The sequence below is a fragment of the Echiichthys vipera genome, assembly GCF_963691815.1.
Source record: "Echiichthys vipera genome assembly, chromosome: 9".
NCBI classification, from domain to species: Eukaryota; Metazoa; Chordata; class Actinopteri; order Perciformes; family Trachinidae; genus Echiichthys; species Echiichthys vipera.
Genome location: NC_139834.1, coordinates 28,056,387 through 28,068,467, shown reverse-complemented (window position 1 = coordinate 28,068,467; position 12,081 = coordinate 28,056,387). Strand labels below are relative to the sequence as shown.

The window sequence follows — 12,081 nt, the reverse complement described above, 5'->3', positions numbered from 1 at the left end:
GCAACAGAAAGCAGAGAATCAGGCTCAGGGAAGTGGATATTTTTACGCAGTCCACACACACACACACACACACACACACACACACACACACACACACACACACACACACACACACACACACACACACACACACACACACACACACACACACACACACACACACACACACACACACACACACACACACACACACACACACACACACACACACACACACACACACACACAGAGGAGTGATGGATTTGAAACTAGTGTATTTATATTAAGACAGATTGAACCATGTATTTTCACACAGAATTCCACTTCAGTGGGGAGTCATAGTGAATTATACTGCATTCATGACTACACTCATTAACACGTATTGCTTTTGGATGCACTCAATATATCAACAGTCATAAAACAGTATAGATGTGACTTATGATGAATTCTAAGTTCAAGTATCTTATGGATGCTCTTTACTAAACATCATCACTACTTATACTCACCTCAACAATCAGCTACCCACAGTGCAGTGTCCTATAATGCTATACTTATATTTATTATAATATATTTTTGCGTCTTATCACTTCTGATTGGTTTTAAATGCATGAAAATGCGTTACACTTTACTTACCACCAATAATTGTTTTGATGAAGCATGCGTTATTATACATGCATTAACATACTTCACTTAACTCAACACATACAATCATAATGATAATGATACTGCACGGACTATTATAGCACACTGTGTGTCCTCACTATAGCTGATTTTTGGAGTGTGTACAGGTAGTAATAATGTATTATAAACTCCATCCGCCACCCTCTAGTTTATAACCAGTCAGGCGCATCCATGAGACACCTGAACTTATAATTCATAAGTCACATCTGTTATCTTTTATGGTTGTTGATATAGTGCATCAAAAAGCATTATGTGTGTTTGAGTGTGGTCGTGAAACGTAACAGATTCATTCATAATGGACTATAGCTGTGGACTTCATAGAAGGTGTGACCAAAACTTCTTTGATAGTTTGTATATGCAGTGTATATGATATTATTTAACAGCACATTTAGTTAAAACACACACACACACACCTGGGATCTGTCCCGTCAAGTGCCAAAGTTTAATGGGAAACATCAAAGATAAAAAATAGGACAGGAATGGATGCCCCGTTTAAAAAAGAAAGAAAAAAAAGCACAGCCTCAGCTGACCTCCGTTCTCATGACTTTATTGTGATACTTTATATCTTGTTGGAGGACGGGGATCCCATTCTCAAGCCAGGTTTAGCCATTTGCTTTCCCCTATGTCCCAAAGGTCAAACTCCCCTTGAGATGGTGGAAAAAAAATCAGCAGCTGTCATTCTCTCTCCCCCCCCCTCGGTGTGTTTGACTTCACGCGACACCCGTCAGATCTCTGTTGTGGCTTTCCAACTGTAGCAGACAGAGAGAAATTGAGGAATAGACGTAAAGAGAGAGACCAGGAGTGGGCGAAGGATATAAAATTACACTGAAGCAGGTAAAGGCCGGACAGGCAGTGAATTAGAATTAGGAGGCTGCTGGGGATCTCCACGTTTAGACCCTGCTGACTACTGCGCCTGGCGTTCTCAGCCTCTTGAGAGACCCCCCCTCTACCAGACCCCCCTCTCTCCCCCGCCCCCCATCCCTCAGCTGCTCCACTGTTTTCAACTGGTGCAACATTAAAGGTGCTGTAGTTCCACTTGCTATTGCTGCTCTCTCTGTCCTTGCTTAATGCCAAAGATTCGACATCTGCAGGCTCCACTTTTTAACTCAAAATACTCTTTGATTGCTCTGCCGGTTGTTGTCTGCAGGCTGCATCTGCTGAACCACACCATGCAGAGGAGTCCCCACTCTGCATATACACCTGCTCAGCAGAAGCACCCGTAAGTATGGGACTTCTTTTTATCTGTGATCCTGTAGAAGAATCTTGTCATTGCACTGGAAGCTACTGGGTAATGTATCTGCAGAAAGCTTGTGTTTTCATCCTGAAACACATAAAAGGCAGCAAAAAATGTCTCGGATGTAAAAACAGCGGTTTTAATGTGTTTCATTTTGGTTGGAATGCTTTTATGACACCTTGAATTCCTGCTTGATCCAATCAAAATCCAGCTCATAAACTTTCATTTTCCATGACCTCAGCGGTGCCATTTGAGCAGTTAACTTTAGCAATGCGCAAATAAAGCCTGCCTGCATTATTTTAGACATCACAGAGGTGTGGAGTTTCGCTCAGGATATGAACGTGTCAAGTCCTCACAAGTCTTCAGATTACATATTCGACTGGAAAAGTCCTGCACATCCTGCGTTCTTAATCTAAGAGCAGAAGTGACGTATTTCACATCAAAGCCAACAGAAGATTGCCCCTGTTTCTGAGTGGCTCGCTAAAGGTTCAGAGAATATGTACATATTCATAACAGAAAGTCACTTGATGACCTGTTTACCTATTTTTGGGGCGACTGTGGCTCAGTGAAAGAGTGGGTCGTCCTACATTCGAAAGATTGGCGGTTCGATCCCCACCTCCCCCCATGTCGAAGTGTCCTTTGGCCAGACACTGAACCTGAAATTGCTCCCTGTGCTGCGCATGGGTCTGTAAATGTGGTGTGAATGGTCAGATTAGATTAGATGGTATGTAAATGTCCACTGCCATCAGTGTGAATGTCTGTGTGAATGGGTGAATGTGACAAACACTGTGAAAGCACCTTGAATAGTCAGAAGACTAGAAAGGCGCTTTAAAAGTCCATTTACCATATACCAATCATCTCACACCCTTCTGGCAAAAAAAAGATTGGATTTGTAACATTTGGTTACGTTTGTGATGCTGTGTGACATGAGGTTATTCAAACAGGCTAGCAAGCACACAGGATTTATTTATAATTCATATCTTATACTATTTTAATTCATGTAAATCCTGTGGAGATGGAGTCTGAGGTTATTAACCTCCCAAATTATGTGAGCAGCATTCACAACATTTGTGGAACCTTTCAGAGCCATAAAACTTTAAGAACCTTCACCAAGCAGATGTGAAAATGTCTGCTTTGTTTGGGCTTATACACCTTTGCAAAGCAGCTTTTTTTGGACATGAATGTCATGAAATCTAAATTCAGAACAAGACTGACAGTGAACCTAAGTAGATATACTCAGCGTTCACCTCTCTGGTGGACTGCTGTCATCTCACTGACTGCAGAAAAGACGGAGTGCGAGTGAACTACCGATTATAAGAGGAAGTGATGTCATTTGATGTGTGGACAGACAAAATAAGTGGTTTTCTATGATATAAATATTATTTAGCATGAACTTGAGACGTTGCAAATGTCAAGGAATTCAGAAAAACATGCGCGTGCTGCTGCATTTAAGATGTGTTGATACAAAAAACATGTTGCACACCAACATCATATGAATGTTCACACAAAAGAATCCGTCTCAGCTGTTTTTGAGGGGAGCTCAGCTTTGTTAATAAATGGTACTAATAATATCAAATCATCATCAATAGCTCTCGGCCGATTTCATTTAGTCCAATTCTCTCTCGGAAGAAAAAAGGTTGGAATCCCCTCCTCTACTACAGGTCCCTCGAGCCACACACAGGACACAGAAATCTGACCTGTCTTCAGTAAATCAGACGTGACGCGACTCAACCGAGTTATCAGGTTGCGTGCACACACTGCAAAATGATTTACAGCTGAGTCAGAAATAGTGCGACTTCCGATGCCGCTCATCCGCTCTTAGCCAGGCTGTGGGACAAGTTTCCATGGCAAGATGAGTCTGAAACTCTAAAAGTAGTTCAAGTCTCCAGTTGCCTTATAACTCCGCACTGACACACACACTGTATGCAGACAGTGCACACGCAGTCATGTAGGGGACAAGATAAGTTTTTATGTGAAATGTCTGTTTGTTTGTAGGACGTCTAATAACTTTGAGGCCCTAGGATGCCACGAGCAGCTGGATCCAAAGGACAGCCAGGACTCTGAGGACCCCAGAGAATACTCTTATGGTACAGCAGAGTCTCTTTACTCTCTCTTTCATGTCCCGATGTACAGTACTTATTCACCCCTTCCAATGTCAACACACTTTTATCCTAGGCCTCAGAGCAGCCCGTTGGTCATCAACAAAGCAGAATCTGTGGTATCAGCAGGAAACGGCAGCTTCGGCTATGCCTCCTACGCCAGTAGTTTTCTTTCTTGATCAAGTTGTAGCTGCAGTACAGAGATCCAAAGAAGACAAGCCAGTCCAGATATGTCTGACAAAAAAATATTTTCGATTCGGATTGGTTTCAGGTCATTGGAGACCGTCAACGTCAGCACAAAATGTCATTGCAATTGCAGTCTGACTGTGGTTCAGGAGGTAGAGTGGGTGACTACAAGGTCGGTGCTTGATCCCAAGCTCCTCCTGTCCGCATGTCAAAATATCCTTGAGCAAGACACTAAACCTTATGTTGCTCCTGATGGGCAGGGCAGTGCCTTACATGTATGAATGTGTGTGTGAATGGGTAGCCTTCTCAGCAGATTTACAGCGCCGGAATAAAGCCTTTCAGGCCCCTTCCGCCAGCCCCGCTATCTATTTTGCACCATTGCTACATCTGGGGCTTAGCACTGCCCAACGCTGGTTTCAAGGAATACAAAAAGCACTGAGTGTTTTTTTTCCTCTATCCAAGAATGATAAGCCGGTGTAGCCAGACCATAATGACACAGCACTATGGAGATATGGCAGTTTGAGACATGATCTGGGTGCATGAGAGGTAAATTGTAAATTTCTTTGCCCATTGAGGTAGAAAGGTGCTGTACAATGCAGTCCATTTAGCATTTACCATTCAATATTTGTAGATATATTTTCTTTAAGACCAATGGTGCCATAGCCGAGTTGCTAGCCAGGCTAAAAAAAGCACATAACAATGTATAGGCGGTTGGTATTTTTGTTCTTTTACCATTGATGGTTAATTAATTGCAATATATGATTTCATGGGACATCTATACAATGTGAAAATACAGTAAAATATGTCTGGTTTGTGACCTGTAAGTGCTTCTCATGACCCTCACGGCTGCAAGCAACCTTTGTTCCTCTCATTAAATATCACTTTCACCCGCAGTATCTTTTTGCCAACTTGGCACCCTGACCTAGGTCCCCGTTCCTCTTCCCTTCTCTCCCTCTTGAACTGCTTAAAAGCAGACAAACTGCTGAGTATGCGGTACCACATATACCAGACACAATACTAAATCATACACCACCTTATATTATGTCCCCTTTGAATAGAAACAGTGATTAAATTTGAAGTTCTCTGACAATGTGGAGACGTCTGTGTCATGCCACCAAAGAGAGAACTGAAAAAGGCTTATGCATCACAATGTCTGAGTGTCCCGCTGGGAGATTTAAATGTATTACTCACTACTGACATGTTATAGCTCAGAGGAAGTTGTAATGCCAGAAATAGCTTTAGTGCCACAGTTTAGTTCTCTGAGCTTTCTAAACACCAGATGAAAAATATATTGTGTATGATGAAAATGTTTCCCATTTCATCCATGGGATAATCCAAACATTTACATAATAGATGACTTTGTCCATTCTTAGATTTCTCTTGTTTTTCTTTCTCCTGAGGCGGGTACCACCCTGTGCAAATAGGTGACACCTTCAACAGAAGATACCAGGTGGTTTCTAAACTTGGCTGGGGCTATTTCTCCACTGTCTGGCTGTGTCTGGACCTCAGGTAGGTTTAATCAGTGTCTGTACAAAAATTATTTGATGTGGGTAGGGGGTGGATCTTGTATTACATCATTCCTGCACAGGAGACCAACTTACAGTAGGTTTTGGCCAACAATGACCCCCCCCTCCTCAAAATGTATTCAATTCACTTTGCCTTTCAGGGCTTCTTTAGATTATCATAAATATTAATATAACAAAATAATTGTCCGTAAACTAAAAACAGCTTTCATGGATTCAGCAGTGGACTATTGTGGGCGGCTGTGGCTCAGTGGTAGAGTGGGTTGTCCTCCATTTGAGAGATATGGAGGGCAACCCACTCCCCCGGTCCGCATGTCGAAGTGTCCTTGGGCAAGACACTGAACCACTGAACCCCAAAATTGCTCCCCGTGCTGTGCATGGATGTATGTACGAATGTGGTGTGAATGGTTAAATTAGATTAGATGGTATGTAGATGTCCACTGCCTTCAGTGTGAATGTCTCTGTGAATGGGTGAATGTGACAAGTAGTGTGAAAGCGTCTTGAGTAGTCAGAAGACTAGAAAGGCGCTATATAAGTACAAGTCCATTTACTATTCTGTCCTGTTTCTGAGCAGATCTGATGCTGTGTCTGTGTCAGCAGGCTTGGTCGACGCGTTGCTGTGAAGGTGCTGAAGAGTGGAGCTGGCTTTACCCAGGCGGGGCAGGATGAACTCACTCTCCTACGATGCGTTAGTGACCTGTTGTTTGTGCTTCTCCTCTCTTAATGTCTTACTCAAATTCAAATAAGCTTTATTAGCATGAAAAGTCAAATATTTTCCTTGATTTCTGTCTGCGTTTCATTTTAGAATTGATCATTCTCATGTCAACCATCTCCTTTCTCTACATGTTACTCTACAATGTCCTTCCCAATCCCAACTTGCTATCTATCTATGAATTCATTCTTTTATTTTCCTCTTGTTCTTTTTAATATCTGCCCTCGTCCCTTTCTTATGGTACTCACTGCTCCCCCTCCTCTTCTCTCTTTAATCAGGCTAGTGGTCCTTCTAGCTGTCATCCCTCCAGACAGAGGATCGTTCAGCTGTTAGATGAGTTTAAGCTGGCCGGGGTCAACGGGGTTCGTATCCTTACACTGTCATTTCTTGGGCGAGCACTCTAAATCTGACACTGAAGAGTTGTCACGTGTGGAGGTGTGTCCTTGTGTGTCTAAGAGAGCCGCGGAAATGCATCCATCAAACCGCTGGACTGTCAATATCAACTATATGATGATCACACTGAAGACAGTATTGCATTGCATTATACAGTGAATACTGCCAACCAATAGCTTGCAAACATGTCAAACTGACCTTAATGTCTGGTGGTCAGACATGTGCCTTGTGCTGGAGCTGTTGGGGCCTGACCTGAGAAGCTGGCAGCTATGTTTTGGAAATCCTGGACTGACTCGGCCTTCGGTCAAACAAATACTTACTCAGGTAAAGTGTTACCTAAACGGTAGACACAAGACATCAATATCATGTAAAAATGTATTTAAGAAGGACATCATGTTTGTGATTTCTCTAGGTTCTCCAGGGGCTGGACTACCTTCACACTCAGTGTAAAATCATCCACACAGACATCAAGCCTGAGAACATCCTGCTGTGTCTGGAGGAGCAGTCCAACAAAGTACCAGCAGGGGGCAGCAGCTCCTGCTCTGTACTGTCCGGGAAAGAGGCCAAGTCCACAGGCACAGTTTTTTTTTTTTATTGCTACAGATGCTGGAGATTGTTTAAGAGTGAAGTCTCAAAGCTGGATGCAGGGTTCATCATATTTGTGCATGTACAGCAGATGTACAGTAGCCAACTTGAAGCCACCCTGTATGCTAAAGTCAGGCTGCTGTGTACACACCTAAGGCCCTTATTGTTAATATTTATTCAATTTTATGTATTCATTTCCATGCCATATGCCATAGCAATGCTGCAATGTTGTTAAAACAGTGAGTGGGTTTATGTACACTGAACTAAAGCCAATCAAATCTAGTAATGAGATAAATGCAGTTCTAAGGCTATCATTATCGACGTCCACATGAATATTAAAGTCTCCTAAAATTATTACTTTATCAGATTTAAGGACTAAACTTGATAAAAATCCACACCAGGAGCACGGTACACTATAACAAATATAATTGGCTGCACTGTTTTCCAGGTTGCATGTGAAAGACTAAGAATAGGACTTTCAAATGAATTATAATTTAGTTTAGGTTCAGTGTTGATTGATTGGCCTGAGTCATAAAAAAACAACTCCTCGGCCACTGCCTCAAGGAATATGAGTATTAATATGACTGGGAGGAGTGGATTCATTTAGGCTAACACATTCTTCACGACACAGCCAGGTTTCAGTCAGACAGAGTAAATCAATATGATTATCTGATATCAAATCATTTACTAATACAGCTTTAGATGACAGAGATCTGATGTTTAAAAGTCCACATTTTATTCTCCTATTCGTTGTACCATTGAAGAGGTGGTTTTTAATTTTTATTAGGTTTTCCTGAATAACTCCTTCCGTCCACTTTTGATTTAATTAAGTTAAGAGGTTGGGGGACAGACACCGTTTTTATAGAATAACGGGTGGGTAACCGCTCTAGAAGGAGCACGGAGAGGCGGGTAAGACTGCAACTCTGCTTCCTGGTCTCAACTTTGGGTCGTCATGGTTTTGGACTAGATTAGATTCAGATATGAGATGGGCTCTTTCAAAAGGGGTTAGCAAAGGAAAAAGATATAAGAAACAAATATATTCCCAATAATTTAACACAAAATATACCCTATCCAAAATATCCGACATGGACATAACTAATTGTCCAATATTAGATTTTGTTTTCTTTTCTTGTAAGTAGTGAGATGTTCATACATGATTCCTTGTTGTTTCTTTCAGAGAAGAAGCAGGTGAACCCGTACAGTTTACAGGAAATCACAGTGAAGATTGCTGACTTGGGCAGCTCCTGCTGGGTGGTCAGTAGTTCTACACTTTACATACGATCTTTACAATGGTTCACACATTACATTAGCCGAGAGCTTAATTATTTTTGCATAAAACTCATCAAATATGTTGTGTGTTTAATATTTTGAGTGCTTATAGGTTAATTTCCAAAACAGGGTCCATCTTTTCAAAGACCCTGACAACCTGGTTTCGATTTTGAAATAAAATATAAGCATCAAAGTTAGGAATATAAAGTGTCTCTAATCAATATATTTTGTAATAGCAGTGTATCAAATGACAATGTGAAAACATCTGAAAGGGGATGTCATGATGATAAACCTATGGATAATTATTATTATATTATTTTGGTTCACTTACATGGAGTCACTGTCGGCTGCAGCAGGCAGCTGTTTTCAGTGAAAAAGCTGTAAAAACCCACTGTACGCTACCTGCTCAATAACAGGTGGGTGTGGTTTTATCAGATAAAATAAGATTAGCAAACAATCCCTCAACTGTTATCACATTGTCATTTAAATATAGCTCAATTATTGGTGCACAAAAATAACTGTGACATCACTTTCAGTGCCTTATAATCAATAATGGCCATGTTGATTCCAATGCATTTTGCAGTCATATCGAAAGCATTATCTCCATCCAGTAAACTGTTTGTTAATACTTCAAAAGGATTTACTATTGAAAAAGTAGAAACATAAATTTCTCACACTGTGTGAAAACAGACACTAAAAGTCTGTCTCTCTTTCTCTAGTACAAACATTTCTGTGAGGAGATTCAGACTCGTCAGTATCGCTCACTGGAGGTTTTGCTTGGATCTGAGTATGGCCCGCCTGCTGACATCTGGAGTGTCGCCTGCATGGTGAGGGTAAAACCTTATACTATATGATGTTCACACTTAACTGACATATTAAACAGCCTTTAATTTAAACCAAAGTTAGTTCTTGAGAGGTATATGTTTACAGATATTATAAGTTTCTTTTGAAGTGTGAAATCTAGATTAAGGATTTTGTTGACAAATGTTTGCCCATACTTCCACAATTATGTATAAAATTGTAAGTGAACAATATGTGAAAATTAAGTTTGTAATTTATTATTTCTTTGACATGATTTGAATGTATTTTCCAGCATGGTTCATCATTTATAGTTACTCTATACTCTACTTATTTCAATTTCAACATAATTTGTTAAATCATAAAAACTTTACATAGTATCGCAAAATGTTTCACATTCTCAACAGAACTGAATCAATTTTTTATCATCTGCATTTTTATCATTACTTAAGAATAACCAATAGATAATAACATACGACCTTACATATATTATGTATGCACACAAAAAATGAAGACGTGGGCCCAACATTGAGCCTTGAGCAACCCCAATGATTATAAAGGACGAAAACTGTTTTGCTCTGTAGCAGTCGCGGTGAAACAAATGGAATAATTGGCCAGAGGGAGGTGTTTGGCAACTTATATCTGCAGGAATTATCATGCTATAATAATAAAAGTATAAAGAGACGAGTGTGACAGTATTTCCTTATCATTCATCCTCTGGGAAACATGAAGGTCCATACAACATTATGTGCCAATCACCATAGTGGGTGTGGAGATATTTCACATTGATCTGCTGGTGGTGCCACATGTCAGTGTCAGTGGATCATCACATTACTTGGCGATCCATCCAACTGAGGTTGAGATACGTCAGCTATGCCGCGAGTTAACTGTAGCAATTTGTGCCACTAGTAAAAAAAAAAAATTGGAGTCACCATTCAGTGTGGTTGGGATTTGTTCCTCTTTATATATGCTTATTATTTTCTCTTGAATTCTCTCAGGCCTTTGAGTTGGTCACTGGAGACTCCCTGTTTGAACCCAAAGCTGGCGAATCCATTTCCCTGGAGGAAGGTACATTTAGTGCAGCGTGCTGACACTGACAGAGGCGTGACAAACACTGACACAGGATTAAGTGAGATTACACTGTGGCTGCATTGTAACTGTTTATGCAGTGCATGCTAATGTGTACTTACACGTGTGTCTCATGCTTGTATGTGTGTGTTTGTTCTCTCCATCCACCTCAGACCATATAGCCCAAATCATGGAGCGGCTTGGTAAAATCCCACCAGCCGTTGCCTTATCGGGTAAATACTCTGCAGAGTACTTCACTCGCAGGGGTAAGTCTACAACCTAACTTTTAAAGGATGTAATAGTATGCTTTTACTTTTATTGATATCGTCCTTGTGAATCCTTTTATTGCTACTTGTGTAAGACTGGTTGCATGTCATCCAGGTGACCTATGTCGTGTTGGTCCACTGAGGCTCTGGAGCCTCTACGACGTTCTGGTGGAGAAATACCACTTCCTGTTGGAGGAGGCCACTGGAGTCTCAGACTTCATTCTTCGCATGTTGGATTACCATCCGGAGAGAAGGGCCACCGCTTCACAGTGCCTCTGCCACCCTTGGTTGACCTCCTAATAGCCGCCTTAGGGCCCTATATGCTTTGTCCCCATCTGCAGTCCTCACAGCCAGATGCCATCAGCAGGTCGACCTAGCCAATTTCTGAACGTACCAGCCACAAACTCAATCAGAACCAGACTCAAAATCAGAAAAACTTTAATAATCCCAGAGTAAAATGATTTGATCTATGAGATGATAAGAATGCACAGGGCGTATTTGAGTTGTTTTTACCAAGGTAATCCAAAGAAGTATTTAGAAGACTTTGTATTTCCCTCGCTTTGATTTGTGAATTCCTGTGGAATGTGATATTACCCTTATGCAATGCTAGATAACGAATACGATGAGATAAGATCTTATTCACCCAACCCAGTCTCCTAAAAAATTGTGTTCCCATCCAATGAAACTGCATTCTCAATTATGTTTCGAGGAAAATGTGTTTTCCATCTGTTTATTATGTAATTCAAGCGACGCACATACATTGAGTATGTTACGTATGGGATGTAGGTTAAGTATGTTACATATACGTATGTGACAGTCCTGTATTCATTTGAACGCGTCCCTATGAGGACTTTATGGACTTTGAATGTGATTAGATTGCGAACGTAATCCGGGACAAAATGTATTACCATTGAAATGTAATTGAAAAGTTGAGTTTAGTTGTTTGATTTTTTAGAAGAAGAAGGGGCTCTCACCACTGGAGCCCCATTGTGCACTTTATGCTGCTAAGGCGTTTTTTACAAAGACCTTTTCTAGTGTAGCTTCTGTAAGTCTTTGACCACCAGACATTTGAATCATTTGAGTCTCCACTTCGAGGAGAAGATAATTCTGTATTGTCTCTTGCTACACTAACAGGCCTGACACTGCCAGCCAGTGTGAAGTTGTCAAATTGACTCAGACTTTGAATGAGGCTATTACTGAGTGGGATTGAATATTTAGTAATTAAAAGGTATTTTTATTTCATGATATTTCACATTGTATGTCATTTAATTTTGCTTTTTTTTTTAGT

General features: G+C 40.8%; 1 protein-coding gene across 1 annotated transcript; it reads left to right on the top strand.

Annotated features, from left to right (window-relative positions):
* Positions 1-1,829: 1,829 nt before the first annotated feature.
* On the top strand, positions 1,830-11,308 carry LOC310951187 (SRSF protein kinase 3; the record flags this gene model as incomplete). Its single annotated transcript, XM_083919310.1, has 12 exons — positions 1,830-1,879; positions 3,890-3,981; positions 5,580-5,688; positions 6,303-6,390; positions 6,693-6,780; positions 7,025-7,131; positions 7,220-7,382; positions 8,570-8,646; positions 9,381-9,488; positions 10,458-10,527; positions 10,701-10,793; positions 10,909-11,308. The coding sequence occupies 12 exons, from the start codon at positions 1,830-1,832 to the stop codon at positions 11,091-11,093; spliced, it is 1,230 nt and encodes a 409-aa protein (XP_083775436.1). The 3' UTR covers positions 11,094-11,308.
* Between the last annotated feature and the right edge of the window lie 773 nt (positions 11,309-12,081).